General features: G+C 57.5%; 1 protein-coding gene across 3 annotated transcripts in view; it reads left to right on the top strand.

Annotated features, from left to right (window-relative positions):
* Nucleotides 1–9475: 9475 nt before the first annotated feature.
* LOC142484011 (low density lipoprotein receptor adapter protein 1-like) overlaps nt 9476–18991 on the top strand; it is an 88705-nt gene continuing 79189 nt past the window's right edge. For all 3 annotated transcript variants that reach the window (XR_012797530.1, XM_075583972.1, XM_075583971.1), the window contains exon 1: nt 9476–9656. Coding sequence is in view for 2 of the 3 variants with exons in the window: in XM_075583972.1 (XP_075440087.1) it covers nt 9572–9656 (85 nt within the window). In the remaining variant the exon portion in view is untranslated. The remainder of the gene's footprint in view (nt 9657–18991) is intronic.

Raw genomic sequence — 18991 nt, 5'->3', positions numbered from 1 at the left:
GAAGTGTGGGCTATCAACATTTGGTAGCCAAACCCCAGACTTACTGTCGCTAGGTAAGGGGTTGGACATCGAGATGCTAAGCAGCTTAGGTGTCAAGTTAGCACATGCTCTTAGCAAACCAGGAAGCAACTTCTGCCCTTTTTGTGAGCTACTGGCAAGTCTTGGATAGGTGGGAAAAGTTGTTCCCACGGGAGGATTGGCTGGGTATGTTAGAGATAGGACCCTTAACCCTATAAAAATGCCTGCAGTCCAGTCCTAGTTAGATTCATCTGAGATTCACCAAGATCTGTCAGTTACAGCATCAGCGGTTCCGGAGTGTGAGGGGTTAACTACATGGTAACCAAGGATCGTGCCCCTCTTCCAGAATTCGTTTGAGCTAAGGATTCCCGAACGAATCCTATAAGGACCCAACGAAAAGATTTCCTCCAGCGGAGATACAGGGGTGGCAACTTGCACCCCTAGCCAAGGATTGTCGCAAGGCTCAAACCGTTCGCCCACTTGCATGCGTGCAGGGGCGCCCAGGGACTTTGTTTTCAAGTCATTCATTCCGTGGACATTTTATTTCGTTTCCCCATCCCAGTAAGTGTTTATTAATTGTAATTGTGAAGAATTGTGTGTTTTTCTGAAAAGGAAATAAATTACAATTTATTTTGCCCGCCTTGTTGTGCTCAATCCAGAATCCTGGTAGTAATGTGATGATAAGACTTGGTCTCCCATGACATTGTATGATTGCAGGTATACATTAACCCCTTCATGCCCCTTTACCTTGCCTGGAAGATGCTGCAGCAGGAATCCTGGCGGTGAGTCGTAAGAACGTTTCCAGAGTCGGAGTTTGGCGGAGTAATGTGCTTGGCTGCATCAGAGAATCTCACTCAATTTCCGGATCCAATTCTTGGGGTACCCCATAACTCCGGAACCCCGATACATAGCCACATTCTGTAAAGACTTTCTCCAGGAAACCCACCCTGAAACCTACAGCCTAGAAATCGCTGGGTCCCAGCACCCCAGGAAAGGAAAAACACACAAATCTTTAATGTCGCATAATTTGCACACAGTCACAGTAATGCATTTAGGACATCTGGGTCCAAGAGCTGACACTTTAGGACCTTAACACACAGATCAAGGGTAACCAAGTGGGCTGAACCTTTATTAGTGAGCCTGGTTAACCCCTTCACCGTTACAGTGTCTCTAACAACCCCCCCCCTCCCCTCCTTCTGGGTGTCTCCCCCACCCCCCCTCCCCTCCCTCTGGGTGTCATCCCCACCCCCCTCCCCTCCCTCTGGGTGTCTCCCCCACCCCCCTCCCCTCCCTCTGGGTGTCTTCCCCACCCCCTCTCCCCTCCCTATGGGTGTCTCCCCCACCCAACCACCCTCTGGGTGTCTCCCCCACCCTCCCCTCCCTCTGGGTGTCTAGCCAAACCCCCCTCCCCTCCCTCTGGGTGTCTACCCCACCCCCACCCCTCCAGTGGTCTCCCCCCCCACTCCCCCTCTGGGTGTCTCCCCCCCTCCCCTACCTCTGGTGTCTCACCCAACCCCCCCTCCCTCTGGGTGTCTCCCCCACCTCCTCCCTTCCCTCTGGGTGTCTAACCCCACCCCCCTTCCCTCCCTCTAGGTGTCTCCACACCCCCCACCCCTCCCCCTGCGTGTCTCCCCCAACCCTCCCTCTGGGTGTCTCCCCCATCCCCCTCCCTCTGGCTGTCTCCCCCACCCCCCTTCCCTCACTCTGGGTGTCTCCACCACCCCCTTCCCCTCCCTCTGGGTGTCTCCCCCACCTCCCCTCCCTCTGGGTGTCTCCCCCACCTCCCCTCCCTCTGGGTGTCTTCCCCACCCCACCTTTCCCTCTGGGTTTCTCTCCGGCCCCCCTTTCCCCCTGTGTATCTCTCCTCCCCACCCCTTCCCTCTGGGTATCTCTCCCCCCCTCTTCCCTTGGGTTACTCCCCCACCCTCTTCGTTTCTCCCCCCCCCCTCTTCCCTTTGGGTTTCTCCCCATCCCCTCTTCCCTTTGGGTTTCTCCCCATCCCCTCTTCCCTTTGGGTTTCTCCCCCCCTCTTCCCTTTGGGTTTCTCTCCCCCTCTTCCCTTTGGGTTTCTCCCCCCCTCTTCCCTTTGAGTTTCTCCCCCCTCTTCCCTTTGGGTCCCCCCCCCTCTTCCCTTTGGCGTTCTCCCCTCCTCTTCCCTCTGGGTATCTCTCCTCCCTCCTTCCCTATGGGTATCTATCCTCCACCCCTTCCATCTGGGTATCTATCCTCCCCCCCTTCCGTCTGGGTATCTCTTCTCCCCCCTTCCCTGTGGGTATCTCTCCTCCCCCCCTTTCCCTCTGGGTATCTCTCCTCCCCCCCTTCCCTCTGGGTATCTCTCCTCCCCCCTTCCATCTGGGTATCTCTTCTCCCCCCCTTCCTTCTGGATATCTCTTCTCCCCCCCCTTCCCTGTGGGTATCTCTCCTCCCCCCTTCCATCTGGGTATATCTCCCCCCCCTTCCCTCTGGGTATCTTTCCTCCCCCCTTCCCTCTGGGCATCTCCCCCCCCTTCCCTCTGGGTATCTCTCCCCCCCCTTCCCTCTGGGTATCTCTCCTCCCCCCTTCCCTCTGGGTATCTCTCCTCCCCCCCTTCCCCCTGGGTATCTCTCCTCCCCCTTCCCTCTGGGCATCTCTCCCCCCCCCTTCCCTCTGGGTATCTCTCCCCCCCCTTCCCTCTGGGTATCTTTCCTCCCCCCTTCCCTCTGGGTATATCTCTCCCCCCCCTTCCCTCTGGGTATCTCTCCTCCCCCCCTTCCCTCTGGGTATCTCTCCTCCCCCCTTCCCTCTGGGTATCTCTCCTCCCCCCCTTCCCTCTGGGTATCTCTCCTCCCCCCCTTCCCTCTGGGTATCTCTTCTCCCCCCCTTCCCTGTGGGTATCTCTCCTCCCCCCTTCCCCCTGGGTATCTCTCCTCCCCCCCTTCCCTCTGGGTATCTCTCCCCCCCTTCCCTCTGGGTATCTCTCCTCCCCCCCTTCCCTCTGGGTATCTCTCCTCCCCCCCTTCCCTGTGGGTATCTCTCCTCCCCCCTTCCCCCTGGGTATCTCTCCTCCCCCCCTTCCCTGTGGGTATCTCTCCTCCCCCCCTTCCCCCTGGGTAACTCTCCTCCCCCCCTTCCCTCTGGTTATCTCTCCCCCCCCTTCCCTCTGGGTATCTCTTCTCCCCCTTTCCCTGTGGGTATCTCTCCTCCCCCCCTTCCCTCTGGGTATCTCTTCTCCCCCCCTTCCCTGTGGGTATCTTTCCTCCTCCCCTTCCCCCTGGGTATCTCTCCCCCCCCTTCCCTCTGGGTATCTCTCCTCCCCCCTTCCCTCTCGGTATCTCTCCTCCCCCCCTTCCCTCTGGGTATCTCTCCTCACCCCATTCCCTCTGGGTATCTCTCCCCCCCTTTCCTCTGGGTATCTCTCCCCCCCTTCCCTCTGGGTATCTCTCCTCCCCCCCTTCCATCTGGGTATCTCTCCTCCCCCACTTCCCTCTGGGTATCTCTCCCCCCCTTCCCTCTGGGTATCTCTCCTCCCCCCTTCCCTCTCGGTATCTCTCCTCCCCCCATTCCCTCTGGGTATCTCTCCTCAACCCATTCCCTCTGGGTATCTCTCCCCCCCCTTCCCTCTGGGTATCTCACCTCCCCCCCTTCCCTCTGGGTATCTCTCCTCCCCCCCTTCCCTCTGGGTATCTCTCCCCCCCCTTCCCTCTGGGTATCTCTCCTCCCCCTCCTTCCCTCTGGGTATCTCTCCTCCCCCCCTTCCCTCTGGGTATCTCTCCTCTCCCCCCCTTCCCTCTGGGTATCTCTCCTCCCCCCCTTCCCTCTGGGTATCTCTCCTCCCCCCCTTCCCTCTGGGTATCTCTCCCCCCCCTTCCCTCTGGGTATCTCTCCTCCCCCCCTTCCATCTGGGTATCTCTCCCCCCCCCTTCCCTCTGGGCATCTCTCCTCCCCCCCTTCCCTCTGGGTATCTTTCCTCCCCCCCTTCCCCCTGGGTATCTCTCCTCCCCCCTTCCCTCTGGGCATCTCCCCCCCCTTCCCTCTGGGTATCTCTCCCCCCCCTTCCCTCTGGGTATCTCTCCTCCCCCCTTCCCTCTGGGTATCTCTCCTCCCCCCCTTCCCCCTGGGTATCTCTCCTCCCCCTTCCCTCTGGGCATCTCTCCCCCCCCCCTTCCCTCTGGGTATCTCTCCCCCCCTTCCCTCTGGGTATCTCTCCTCCCCTCTTCTCTCTGGGTATCTCTCCTCCCCTCTTCCCTCTGGGTATCTCTCCTCCCCCCTTCCTTCTGGGTATCTCTCCTCCCCCCCTTCCATCTGGGTATTTCTCCTCCCCCCCTTCCCTCTGGGTATCTCTCCTCCCCCCCTTCCCTCTGGGTATCTCTCCCCCCCCCTTCCCTTTGGGTATCTCTCCTCCCCCCTTCCATCTGGGTATCTCTCCTCCCCCTTCCCTCTGGGTATCTCTCCCCCCCTTCCCTCTGGGTATCTCTCCTCCCCCCCCTTCCCTCTGGGTATCTCTCCTCCCCCCCTTCCCTCTGGGTATCTCTCCTCCCCCCCCTTTCCTCTGGGTAACTCTCCTCCCCCCCTTCCCTCTGGGTATCTCTCCTCCCCCCTTCCACCTGGGTATCTCTCCTCCCCCCCTTCCCTCTGGGTATCTCTCCTCCCCCCCTTCCCTCTGGGTATCTCTCCCCCCCTTCGCTCTGGGTATCTTTCCTCCCCCCTTCCCTCTGGGTATATCTCCCCCCCCCCTTCCCTCTGGGTATCTCTCCTCCCCCCCCTTCCCTCTGGGTATCTCTCCTCCCCCCTTCCCTCTGGGTATCTCTCCTCCCCCCCTTCCCTCTGGGTATCTCTCCTCCCCCCCTTCCCTCTGGGTATCTCTTCTCCCCCCCTTCCCTCTGGGTATCTCTCCTCCCCCCTTCCCCCTGGGTATCTCTCCTCCCCCCCTTCCCTCTGGGTATCTCTCCCCCCCTTCCCTCTGGGTATCTCTCCCCCCCTTCCCTCTGGGTATCTCTCCTCCCCCCCTTCCCTGTGGGTATCTCTCCTCCCCCCTTCCCCCTGGGTATCTCTCCTCCCCCCCTTCCCTGTGGGTATCTCTCCTCCCCCCCTTCCCCCTGGGTATCTCTCCTCCCCCCCTTCCCTCTGGGTATCTCTCCCCCCCCTTCCCTCTGGGTATCTCTTCTCCCCCCTTCCCTGTGGGTATCTCTCCTCCCCCCCTTCCATCTGGGTATCTCTTCTCCCCCCCTTCCCTGTGGGTATCTCTCCTCCCCCCCTTCCCTCTGGGTATCTCTTCTCCCCCCCTTCCCTGTGGGTATCTTTCCTCCTCCCCTTCCCCCTGGGTATCTCTCCTCCCCCCTTCCCTCTGGGTATCTCTCCCCCCCCTTCCCTCTGGGTATCTCTCCTCCCCCTTCCCTCTCGGTATCTCTCCTCCCCCCCTTCCCTCTGGGTATCTCTCCTCACCCCATTCCCTCTGGGTATCTCTCCCCCCCTTTCCTCTGGGTATCTCTCCTCCCCCCTTCCCTCTGGGTATCTCTCCCCCCCTTCCCTCTGGGTATCTCTCCTCCCCCCCTTCCATCTGGGTATCTCTCCTCCCCCACTTCCCTCTGGGTATCTCTCCTCCCCCCTTCCCTCTCGGTATCTCTCCTCCCCCCCTTCCCTCTGGGTATCTCTCCTCACCCCATTCCCTCTGGGTATCTCTCCCCCCCCTTCCCTCTGGGTATCTCTCCTCCCCCCCTTCCCTCTGGGTATCTCTCCTCCCCCCCTTCCCTCTGGGTATCTCTCCCCCCCCTTCCCTCTGGGTATCTCTCCTCCCCCTCCTTCCCTCTGGGTATCTCTCCTCCCCCCCTTCCCTCTGGGTATCTCTCCTCTCCCCCCCTTCCCTCTGGGTATCTCTCCTCCCCCCCTTCCCTCTGGGTATCTCTCCTCCCCCCCTTCCCTCTGGGTATCTCTCCCCCCCTTCCCTCTGGGTATCTCTCCTCCCCCCCTTCCATCTGGGTATCTCTCCCCCCCCCCTTCCCTCTGGGCATCTCTCCTCCCCCCTTCCCTCTGGGTATCTTTCCTCCCCCCCTTCCCCCTGGGTATCTCTCCTCCCCCCTTCCCTCTGGGCATCTCCCCCCCCTTCCCTCTGGGTATCTCTCCCCCCCCCTTCCCTCTGGGTATCTCTCCTCCCCCCTTCCCTCTGGGTATCTCTCCTCCCCCCCTTCCCCCTGGGTATCTCTCCTCCCCCTTCCCTCTGGGCATCTCTCCCCCCCCTTCCCTCTGGGTATCTCTCCCCCCCCTTCCCTCTGGGTATCTCTCCTCCCCTCTTCCCTCTGGGTATCTCTCCCTCCCCTCTTCCCTCTGGGTATCTCTCCTCCCCCCTTCCTTCTGGGTATCTCTCCTCCCCCCCTTCCATCTGGGTATCTCTCCTCCCCCCTTCCCTCTGGGTATCTCTCCCCCCCTTCCCTCTGGGTATCTCTCCTCCCCCCCTTCCCTCTGGGTATCTCTCCTCCCCCCCTTCCCTCTGGGTATCTCTCCTCCCCCCCTTTCCTCTGGGTAACTCTCCTCCCCCCCTTCCCTCTGGGTATCTCTCCTCCCCCCTTCCATCTGGGTATCTCTCCTCCCCCCCTTCCCTCTGGGTATCTCTCCTCCCCCCCTTCCCCCTGGGTATCTCTCCCCCCCCTTCCCTCTGGGTATCTCTCCCCCCCTTCCCTCTGGGTATCTCTCCTCCCCTCTTCCCTCTGGGTATCTCTCCTCCCCTCTTCCCTCTGGGTATCTCTCCTCCCCCCCTTCCTTCTGGGTATCTCTCCTCCCCCCCTTCCATCTGGGTATCTCTCCTCCCCCCCTTCCCTCTGGGTATCTCTCCTCCCCCCCTTCCTCTGGGTATCTCTCCCCCCCTTCCCTTTGGGTATCTCTCCTCCCCCCTTCCATCTGGGTATCTCTCCTCCCCCTTCCCTCTGGGCATCTCTCCCCCCCCTTCCCTCTGGGTATCTCTCCTCCCCCCCTTCCCTCTGGGTATCTCTCCTCCCCCCCTTCCCTATGGGTATCTCTCCTCCCCCCCCTTCCCTCTGGGTATCTCTCCTCCCCCCCTTCCCTCTGGGTATCTCTCCTCCCCCCTTCCCTCTGGGTATCTCTCCTCCCCCCCATCCATCTGGGTATCTCTCCTCCCCCCCTTCCCTCTGGGTATCTCTCCTCCCCCTTTCCATCTGGGTATCTCTCCTCCCCCTTCCCTCTGGGTATCTCTCCCCCCCCTTCCCTCTGGGTATCTCTCCTCCCCCCCTTCCCTCTGGGTATCTCTCCCCCCCCCTTCCCTCTGGGTATCTCTCCTCCCCCCCTTCCCTCTGGGTATCTCTCCTCCCCCCCTTCCCTCTGGGTAACTCTCCTCCCCCCCTTCCCTCTGGGTATCTCTCCTCCCCCTTCCCTCTGGGTATCTCTCCCCCCCTTCCCTCTGGGTATCTCTCCTCCCCCCCCTTCCCTCTGGGTATCTCTCCTCCCCCCCTTCCCTCTGGGTATCTCTCCTCCCCCCCCTTTCCTCTGGGTAACTCTCCTCCCCCCCTTCCCTCTGGGTATCTCTCCTCCCCCCCTTCCATCTGGGTATCTCTCCTCCCCCCCTTCCTCTGGGTATCTCTCCTCCCCCCCTTCCCTCTGGGTAACTCTCCTCCCCCCCTTCCCTCTGGGTATCTCTCCTCCCCCTTCCCTCTGGGTATCTCTCCCCCCCTTCCCTCTGGGTATCTCTCCTCCCCCCCTTCCCTCTGGGTATCTCTCCTCCCCCCCTTCCCTCTGGGTATCTCTCCTCCCCCCCCTTTCCTCTGGGTAACTCTCCTCCCCCCCTTCCCTCTGGGTATCTCTCCTCCCCCCTTCCATCTGGGTATCTCTCCTCCCCCCCTTCCCTCTGGGTATCTCTCCTCCCCCCCTTCCCTATGGGTATCTCTCCTCCCCCCCCTTCCCTCTGGGTATCTCTCCTCCCCCCCTTCCCTCTGGGTATCTCTCCTCCCCCCTTCCCTCTGGGTATCTCTCCTCCCCCCCATCCATCTGGGTATCTCTCCTCCCCCCCTTCCCTCTGGGTATCTCTCCTCCCCCTTTCCATCTGGGTATCTCTCCTCCCCCTTTCCCTCTGGGTATCTCCCCCCCCCCCTTCCCTCTGGGTATCTCTCCTCCCCCCCTTCCCTCTGGGTATCTCTCCCCCCCCCCCTTCCCTCTGGGTATCTCTCTTCCCCCCCTTCCCTCTGGGTATCTCTCCTCCCCCCCTTCCCTCTGGGTATCTCTCCTCCCCCCCTTCCCTGTGGGTATCTCTCCTCCCCCCTTCCCCCTGGGTATCTCTCCTCCCCCCTTCCCTGTGGGTATCTCTCCTCCCCCCCTTCCCCCTGGGTATCTCTCCTCCCCCCCTTCCCTCTGGGTATCTCTCCCCCCCCCTTCCCTCTGGGTATCTCTTCTCCCCCCTTCCCTGTGGGTATCTCTCCTCCCCCCCTTCCATCTGGGTATCTCTTCTCCCCCCCTTCCCTGTGGGTATCTCTCCTCCCCCCCTTCCCTCTGGGTATCTCTCCTCCCCCCCATCCCTCTGGATATCTCTCCTCCCCCCCTTCCCACTGGGTATCTCTCCTCCCCCCATACCTCTGGGTATCTCTCCTCCCCCCCATCCCTCTGGGTATCTCTCCTCCCCCCCCTTCCCTCTGGGTATCTTTCCTCCCCCCCTCCATCTGGGTATCTCTCCCCCCCCCTTCCATCTGGGTATCTCTCCTCCCCCACTTCCCTCTGGGTATCTCTCCCCCCCCCCTTCCCTCTGGGCATCTCTCCCCCCCCTTCCCTCTGGGTATCTCTCCTCCCCCCTTCCAGCTGGTTATCTCTCCTCCCCCCTTCCCTCTGGGTATCTCTCCTCCCCCCCTTCCCTCTGGGTATCTTTCCTCCCCCCCCCTCCATCTGGGTATCTCTCCTCCCCCCCCTTTCCTCTGGGTATCTCTCCTCCCCCCTTCCCTCTGGGTATCTCTCGTCCCCCCTTCCATCTGGGTATCTCTCCTCCCCCCCTTCCCTCTGGGTATTTCTACCCCCCCTCCCTCTGAGTATCTCTCCCCCCCCTTCCCTCTGGGTATTTCTACCCCCCCCTCCCTCTGGGTATCTCTCCTCCCCCCCCTTCCCTCTGGGTATCTCTCCAACCCCCCCCCTCCCTCTGGGTATCTCTCCTCCCCCCCCTTCCCTCTGGGTATCTCTCCAACCCCCCCCCTTCCCTCTGGGTATCTCTCCAACCCCCCCCCCCCTTCCCTCTGGGTATCTCTCCAACCCCCCCCCCCCTTCCCTCTGGGTATCTCTCCAACCCTCCCCCCCTTCCCTCGGGGTATCTCTCCTCCCTCCCCCCCTCCCTTTGGGTAACTCTCCTCCCCCCTTCCCTCTGGTATCTCTCCCCCCCCCCCTTCCCTCTGGGTACCTCCCCTCTCTCTCCGGTGTCTGTCTCTCTCTGTCTCTCCTCCCTCTCCCCCTCCCCTCCCCCCCTCTCCCCCTCCCCTCCCCCCTCTCCCTCTCCCTCCTCCCTCTCTGTGTGTGGGTGTCTCTCTCTACCTCTCCCCTCCCTCCCCCATGATCAGCTGGTGACGGCTCCTGTCAGTATCTGTGACCCGGGATATGGACGCCCTGAAATCTGCCGGTAAAGCCATCCTGCGGAGCCCGAGCATCGCCCGGCACAGCCTGCGGGTCACCCGGCACCACAGTGAGTACCCGGAGTAACAATGCTGGGGTGTGTGGGAGTAACAATGCTGGGATGTGAGGCAGGAGGATCAGTGTGTGGGAGTAACAATGCTGGGATGTGAGAGGAGGATCAGTGTGTGGGAGTAACAATGCTGGGGTGTGTGGGAGTAACAATGCTGGGATGTGAGGCAGGAGGATCAGTGTGTGGGAGTAACAATGCTGGGATGTGAGAGGAGGATCAGTGTGTGGGAGTAACAATGCTGGGGTGTGTGGGAGTAACAATGCTGGGATGTGAGGCAGGAGGATCAGTGTGTGGGAGTAACAATGCTGGGATGTGAGGCAGGAGGATCAGTGTGTGGGAGTAACAATGCTGGGATGTGAGAGGAGGATCAGAGTGTGGGAGTAACAATGTTGGGATGTGAGATTAGGATCAGGCTGTGGGAGTAACAATGCTGGGATGTGAGAGGAGGATCAGGGGGTGGGAGTACCAATTCTGGGGTGTGAGACAGGAGGATCAGGGTGTGGGAGTAACAATGCTGAGATGTGGGACAGGAGGATCAGGGTGTGGGAGTACCAATGCTGGGATGTGGGACAGGAGGATCAGGGTGTGGGTGTAACAATGCTGGGATGTGAGACAGGAGGATCAGGGTGTGGGAGTACCAATGCTGGGATGTGGGACAGGAGGATCAGGGTGTGAGAGTACCAATGCTGGGATGTGGGACAGGATGATCAGGGTGTGGGAGTACCAATGCTGGGATGTGGGACAGGAGGATCAGGGTGTGGGAGTACCAATGCTGGTATGTGAGACAGGAGGATCAGGGTGTGGGAGTACCAATGCTGGGATGTGAGGCAGGAGGATCAGGGTGTGGGAGTAACAATGCTGGGATGTGAGACAGGAGGATCAGGGTGTGGGAGTACCAATGCTGGGATGTGGTACAGGAGGATCAGGGTGTGAGAGTACCAATGCTGGGATGTGGGACAGGAGGATCAGGGTGTGAGAGTAACAATGCTGGGGTGTGGGACAGGAGGATCAGGGAGTGAGAGTAACAATGCTGGGAAGTGGGACAGGAGGATCAGGGTGTGATAGTACCAATGCTGGGATGTGGGACAGGAGGATCAGGGTGTGGGAGTACCAATGCTGGGATGTGGGACAGGAGGATCAGGGTGTGGGAGTACCAATGCTGGGATGTGGGACAGGAGGATCAGGGTGTGAGAGTAACAATGCTGGGATGTGGGACAGGAGGATCAGGGTGTGAGAGTAACAATGCTGGGATGTGGGACAGGAGGATCAGGGTGTGAGAGTACCAATGCTGGGATGTTAGACACGAGGATCAGGGTGTGAGAGTACCAATGCTGGGATGTGGGACAGGAGGATCAGGGTGTGAGAGTAACAATGCTGGGATGTGGGACAGGAGGATCAGGGTGTGGGAGTAACAATGCTGGGATGTGGGACAGGAGGATCAGGGTGTGAGAGTACCAATGCTGGGATGTGGGACAGGAGGATCAGGGTGTGGGAGTAACAATGCTGGGGTGTGGGACAGGAGGATCAGGGTGTGAGAGTAACAATGCTGGGATGTGGGACAGGAGGATCAGGGTGTGAGAGTACCAATGCAGGGATGTTAGACACGAGGATCAGGGTGTGAGAGTACCAATGCTGGGATGTGGGACAGGAGGATCAGGGTGTGAGAGTAACAATGCTGGGATGTGGGACAGGAGGATCAGGGTGTGGGAGTAACAATGCTGGGATGTGGGACAGGAGGATCAGGGTGTGAGAGTACCAATGCTGGGATGTGGGACAGGAGGATCAGGGTGTGAGAATAACAATGCTGGGATGTGGGACAGGAGGATCAGGGTGTGGGAGTAACAATGCTGGGATGTGGGACAGGAGGATCAGGGTGTGAGAGTACCAATGCTGGGATGTGGGACAGGAGGATCAGGGTGTGGGAGTACCAATGCTGGGATGTTAGACAGGAGGATCAGGGTGTGAGAGTACCAATGCTGGGATGTGGGACAGGAGGATCAGGGTGTGGGAGTACCAATGCTGGGATGTTGGACAGGAGGATCAGGGTGTGAGAGTAACAATGCTGGGATGTGGGACAGGAGGATCAGGGTGTGGGAGTAACAATGCTGGGATGTGGGACAGGAGGATCAGGGTGTGAGAGTATCAATGCTGGGATGTGGGACAGGAGGATCAGGGTGTGAGAGTACCAATGCTGGGATGTGGGACAGGAGGATCAGGGTGTGGGAGTACCAATGCTGGGATGTGAGACGGGAGGATCAGGGTGTGGGAGTACCAATGCTGGGATGTGATCCTTCACTAATGCGCCACCTTGTCTTCCGTTGTGTGGCGCCTTCTTCACCCACCACATGTGCGCAGCACTCTGATCCGGGCACAGAACGCTGGCATGTCTGCAGATTTGCCTTTAGCCCACAGTCCATTAAGCGTTGTCAGACCAGCTCGCCATTGTGGCGATGCTCCGCGTCAGTGCGCCGGGCGAGCACACCCCGAGTATAAGGTATGCCAGCCAATATGGCCTCTATTTTACGCTGCCAAATTGCGGGTGCTGGGGCAATCCCCAAAACCATTCGGTTAAACTGAAATAGTCCTTTGCGTGTGTGTGATCGAGAGATATTTCCTGGAATCAGGGTGGACCTCCGTTTGCAGGTGTCTGCTTGAGATCGATTTTCGATAATCTTTTCTCCCCCCCGCTCGGGAAGCAAAAACGTCTTCATTTCTTGGAAGGGGAGACGGGTCCACGATCAGTTGGCTGTTCGGTGCCACTTGGAAATCTCCACATACCCCCATGCTTCCTCCCCCTCTCTGTGTGTGATAATACCCCCATGCTTCCTCCCCCTCGCTGTGTGTGATGATACCCCCATGCTTCCTCCTCCTCTCTGTGTGTGATGATACCCCCATGCTTCCTCCTCCTCTCTGTGTGTGATAATACCCCCATGCTTCCTCCTCCTCTCTGTGTGTGATGATACCCCCATGCTTCCTCCTCCTCTCTGTGTGTGATAATACCCCATGCTTCCTCCTCCTCTCTGTGTGATAATACCCCCATGCTTCCTCCTCTCTCTGTGTGTGTGATGATACCCCATGCTTCCTCCTCCTCTCTGTGTGTGTGATAATACCCCCATGCTTCCTCCTCCTCTCTGTGTGTGATGATACCCCCATGCTTCCTCCTCCTCTCTCTGTGTGTGATGATACTCCCATGCTTCCTCCTCCTCTCTGTGTGTGATAATACCCCCATGCTTCCTCCTCCTCTCTGTGTGTGATGATGATACCCCCATGCTTCCTCCTCTCTCTGTGTGTGGGATGATACCCCCATGCTTCCTCCTCCTCTCTGTGTGTGGGATGATACCCCCATGCTTCCTCCTCCTCTCTGTGTGTGATAATACCCCCATGCTTCCTCCTCCTCTCTCTGTGTGTGATGATACTCCCATGCTTCCTCCTCCTCTCTGTGTGTGATAATACCCCCATGCTTCCTCCTCCTCTCTGTGTGTGATGATGATACCCCCATGCTTCCTCCTCTCTCTGTGTGTGGGATGATACCCCCATGCTTCCTGCTCTCTCTGTGTGTGTGATAATACCCCCATGCTTCCTCCTCCTCTCTGTGTGTGTGATAATACCCCCATGCCTCCTCCTCCTCTCTGTGTGTGATGATACCCCCATGCTTCCTCCTCCTCTCTGTGTGTGATAATACCCCCATGCTTCCTCCTTCTCTGTGTGTGATAATACCCCCATGCTTCCTCCTCCTCTCTGTGTGTGTGATAATACCCCCATGCTTCCTCCTCCTCTCTGTGTGTGATAATACCCCCATGCTTCCTCCTCCTCTCTGTGTGTGTGATGATACCCCCATGCTTCCTCCTCTCTGTGTGTGTGATGATACCCCCATGCTTCCTCCTCCTCTCTGTGTGTGTGATACCCCCATGCTTCCTCCTCCTCCTCTCTGTGTGTGATAATACCCCCATGCTTCCTCCTCCTCCTCTCTGTGTGTGATAATACCCCCATGCTTCCTCCTCCTCTCTGTGTGTGATAATACCCCCATGCTTCCTCCTCCTCTCTGTGTGTGATAATACCCCCATGCTTCCTCCTCCTCTCTGTGTGTGTGATGATACCCCCATGCTTCCTCCTCTCTGTGTGTGTGATGATACCCCCATGCTTCCTCCTCTCTGTGTGTGATGATACCCCCATGCTTAATCCTCCTCTCTGTGTGTGTGATGATACCCCCATGCTTCCTCCTCTCTGTGTGTGTGATGATACCCCCATGCTTCCTCCTCTCTGTGTGTGATAATACCCCCATGCTTCCTCCCCCTCTCTGTGTGTGATAATACCCCCATGCTTCCTCCTCTCTCTGTGTGTGATGATACCCCCATGCTTCCTCCTCCTCTCTGTGTGTGTGATAATACCCCCATGCTTCCTCCTCCTCTCTGTGTGTGATGATACCCCCATGCTTCCTCCTCTCTGTGTGTGTGATGATACCCCCATGCTTCCTCCTCTCTGTGTGTGATAATACCCCCATGCTTCCTCCTCTCTGTGTGTGATAATACCCCCATGCTTCCGCTTCCTCCTCGCTGTGTGTGATAATACCCCCATGCTTCCTCCTCTCTGTGTGTGTGATGATACCCCCATGCTTCCTCCTCCTCTCTGTGTGTGATAATACCCCCATGCTTCCTCCTCCTCTCTGTGTGTGTGATGATACCCCCATGCTTCCTCCTCCTCTCTGTGTGTGATAATACCCCCATGCTTCCTCCTCTCTGTGTGTGTGATGATACCCCCATGCTTCCTCCTCCTCTCTGTGTGTGTGATAACACCCCCATGCTTCCTCCTCCTCTCTGTGTGTGATAATACCCCCATGCTTCCTCCTCTCTGTGTGTGTGATGATACCCCCATGCTTCCTCCTCCTCTCTGTGTGTGATGATACCCCCATGCTTCCTCCTCCTCTCTGTGTGTGATGATACCCCCATGCTTCCTCCTCCTCTCTGTGTGTGTGATAATACCCCCATGCTTCCTCCTCCTCTCTGTGTGTGTGATAATACCCCCATGCTTCCTCCTCTCTCTGTGTGTGATAATACCCCCATGCTTCCTCCTCCTCTCTGTGTGTGTGATACCCCCATGCTTCCTCCTCCTCTCTGTGTGTGATAATACCCCCATGCTTCCTCCCCCTCTCTGTGTGTGATAATACCCCCATGCTTCCTCCCTCTCTCTGTGTGATGATACCCCCATGCTTCCTCCTCCTCTCTGTGTGTGATGATACCCCCATGCTTCCTCCCCCTCTCTGTGTGTGATGATACCCCCATGCTTCCTCCTCTCTGTGTGTGATGATACCCCCATGCTTCCTCCTCTCTGTGTGTGTGATGATACCCCCATGCTTCCTCCCCCTCTCTCTGTGTGTGATAATACCCCCATGCTTCCTCCTCCTCTCTCTGTGTGTGATAATACCCCCATGCTTCCTCCTCCTCTCTGTGTGTGATGATACCCCCATGCTTCCTCCTCCTCTCTCTGTGTGTGATAATACCCCCATGCTTCCTCCTCCTCTCTCTGTGTGTGATGATACCCCCATGCTTCCTCCTCTCTGTGTGTGATGATACCCCCATGCTTCCTCCTCCTCTCTGTGTGTGATGATACCCCCATGCTTCCTCCCCCTCTCTGTGTGTGATAATACCCCCATGCTTCCTCCTCCTCTCTGTGTGTGATGATACCCCCATGCTTCCTCCTCCTCTCTGTGTGTGATGATACCCCCATGCTTCCTCCTCTCTGTGTGTGTGTGATAATACCCCCATGCTTCCTCCTCCTCTCTGTGTGTGATGATACCCCCATGCTTCCTCCTCTCTCTGTGTATGTGATGATACCCCCATGCTTCCTCCTCCTCTCTGTGTGTGATTATACCCCCATGCTTCCTCCTCTCTCTGTGTATGTGATGATACCCCCATGCTTCCTCCCCCTCTCTGTATGTGATGATACCCCCATGCTTCCTCCTCCTCTCTGTGTGTGATGATACCCCCATGCTTCCTCCTCTTTGTGTGTGATAATACCCCCATGCTTCCTCCTCCTCTCTGTGTGTGATAATACCCCCATGCTTCCTCCTCCTCTCTGTGTGTGTGATAATACCCCCATGCTTCCTCCTCCTCTCTCTGTGTGTGATAATACCCCCATGCTTCCTCCTCCTCTCTCTGTGTGTGATAATACCCCCATGCTTCCTCCTCCTCTCTGTGTGTGTGATACCCCCATGCTTCCTCCTCCTCTCTGTGTGTGATGATACCCCCATGCTTCCTCCTCCTCTCTGTGTGTGATAATACCCCCATGCGTCCTCCTCTCTGTGTGTGTGATAATACCCCCATGCTTCCTCCTCCTCTCTGTGTGTGATAATACCCCCATGCTTCCTCCCCCTCTCTTTGTGTGATGATACCCCCATGCTTCCTCCTCTCTGTGTGTGTGATAATACCCCCATGCTTCCTCCCCCTCTCTGTGTGTGATGATACCCCCATGCTTCCTCCTCTCTGTGTGTGTGATAATACCCCCATGCTTCATCCTCCTCTCTGTGTGTGTGATAATACCCCCATGCTTCCTCCTCCTCTCTGTGTGTGATAATACCCCCATGCTTCCTCCTCCTCTCTGTGTGTGTAATGATACCCCCATGCTTCCTCCTCCTCTCTGTGTGTGTGATAATACCCCCATGCTTCCTCCTCCTCTCTGTGTGTGATAATACCCCCATGCTTCCTCCCCCTCTCTGTGTGTGATAATACCCCCATGCTTCCTCCCCCTCTCTGTGTGATGATACCCCCATGCTTCCTCCTCCTCTCTGTGTGTGATGATACCCCCATGCTTCCTCCCCCTCTCTGTGTGTGATGATACCCCCATGCTTCCTCCTCTCTGTGTGTGATGATACCCCCATGCTTCCTCCTTTCTGTGTGTGTGATGATACCCCCATGCTTCCTCCCCCTCTCTCTGTGTGTGATAATACCCCCATGCTTCCTCCTCCTCTCTCTGTGTGTGATAATACCCCCATGCTTCCTCCTCCTCTCTGTGTGTGATGATACCCCCATGCTTCCTCCTCCTCTCTCTGTGTGTGATAATACCCCCATGCTTCCTCCTCCTCTCTGTGTGTGTGATAATACCCCCATGCTTCCTCCTCCTCTCTCTGTGTGTGATAATACCCCCATGCTTCCTCCTCCTCTCTCTGTGTGTGATAATACCCCCATGCTTCCTCCTCCTCTCTGTGTGTGTGATACCCCCATGCTTCCTCCTCCTCTCTGTGTGTGATGATACCCCCATGCTTCCTCCTCCTCTCTGTGTGTGATAATACCCCCATGCGTCCTCCTCTCTGTGTGTGTGATAATACCCCCATGCTTCCTCCTCCTCTCTGTGTGTGATAATACCCCCATGCTTCCTCCCCCTCTCTGTGTGTGATGATACCCCCATGCTTCCTCCTCTCTGTGTGTGTGATAATACCCCCATGCTTCCTCCCCCTCTCTGTGTGTGATGATACCCCCATGCTTCCTCCTCCTCTCTGTGTGTGATAATACCCCCATGCTTCCTCCCCCTCTCTGTGTGTGATAATACCCCCATGCTTCCTCCTCTCTGTGTGTGTGATAATACCCCCATGCTTCCTCCCCCTCTCTGTGTGTGATGATACCCCCATGCTTCCTCCTCTCTGTGTGTGTGATAATACCCCCATGCTTCCTCCTCCTCTCTGTGTGTGTGATAATACCCCCATGCTTCCTCCTCCTCTCTGTGTGTGATAATACCCCCATGCTTCCTCCTCCTCTCTGTGTGTGTGATGATACCCCCATGCTTCCTCCTCCTCTCTGTGTGTGTGATAATACCCCCATGCTTCCTCCTCCTCTCTGTGTGTGATAATACCCCCATGCTTCCTCCCCCTCTCTGTGTGTGATAATACCCCCATGCTTCCTCCCCCTCTCTGTGTGATGATACCCCCATGCTTCCTCCTCCTCTCTGTGTGTGATGATACCCCCATGCTTCCTCCCCCTCTCTGTGTGTGATGATACCCCCATGCTTCCTCCTCTCTGTGTGTGATGATACCCCCATGCTTCCTCCTCTCTGTGTGTGATGATACCCCCATGCTTCCTCCTCCTCTCTGTGTGTGATGATACCCCCATGCTTCCTCCCCCTCTCTGTGTGTGATAATACCCCCATGCTTCCTCCTCCTCTCTGTGTGTGATGATACCCCCATGCTTCCTCCTCCTCTCTGTGTGTGATGATACCCCCATGCTTCCTCCTCTCTCTGTGTGTGTGATAATACCCCCATGCTTCCTCCTCCTCTCTGTGTGTTATGATAGCCCCATGCTTCCTCCTCTCTCTGTGTATGTGATGATACCCCCATGCTTCCTCCTCCTCTCTGTGTGTGATGATACCCCCATGCTTCCTCCTCTCTCTGTGTATGTGATGATACCCCCATGCTTCCTCCCCCTCTCTGTATGTGATGATACCCCCATGCTTCCTCCCCCTCTCTGTGTGTGATGATACCCCCATGCTTCCTCCTCCTCTCTGTGTGTGATGATACCCCCATGCTTCCTCCTCTTTGTGTGTGATAATACCCCCATGCTTCCTCCTCCTCTCTGTGTGTGATAATACCCCCATGCTTCCTCCTCCTCTCTGTGTGTGTGATAATACCCCCATGCTTCCTCCTCCTCTCTCTGTGTGTGATAATACCCCCATGCTTCCTCCTCCTCTCTCTGTGTGTGATAATACCCCCATGCTTCCTCCTCCTCTCTGTGTGTGTGATACCCCCATGCTTCCTCCTCCTCTCTGTGTGTGATGATACCCCCATGCTTCCTCCTCCTCTCTGTGTGTGATAATACCCCCATGCGTCCTCCTCTCTGTGTGTGTGATAATACCCCCATGCTTCCTCCTCCTCTCTGTGTGTGATAATACCCCCATGCTTCCTCCCCCTCTCTGTGTGTGATGATACCCCCATGCTTCCTCCTCTCTGTGTGTGTGATAATACCCCCATGCTTCCTCCCCCTCTCTGTGTGTGATGATACCCCCATGCTTCCTCCTCTCTGTGTGTGTGATAATACCCCCATGCTTCCTCCTCCTCTCTGTGTGTGTGATAATACCCCCATGCTTCCTCCTCCTCTCTGTGTGTGATAATACCCCCATGCTTCCTCCTCCTCTCTGTGTGTGTGATGATACCCCCATGCTTCCTCCTCCTCTCTGTGTGTGTGATAATACCCCCATGCTTCCTCCTCCTCTCTGTGTGTGATAATACCCCCATGCTTCCTCCTCCTCTCTGTGTGTGATAATACCCCCATGCTTCCTCCTCTCTGTGTGTGATGATACCCCCATGCTTCCTCCTCCTCTCTGTGTGTGATGATACCCCCATGCTTCCTCCT

The sequence above is a fragment of the Ascaphus truei genome, unplaced genomic scaffold (assembly GCF_040206685.1).
Source record: "Ascaphus truei isolate aAscTru1 unplaced genomic scaffold, aAscTru1.hap1 HAP1_SCAFFOLD_418, whole genome shotgun sequence".
NCBI classification, from domain to species: Eukaryota; Metazoa; Chordata; class Amphibia; order Anura; family Ascaphidae; genus Ascaphus; species Ascaphus truei.
Note: the sequence above shows the minus strand (reverse complement) of the source record. Positions and strands in the feature narration are given on the sequence as shown.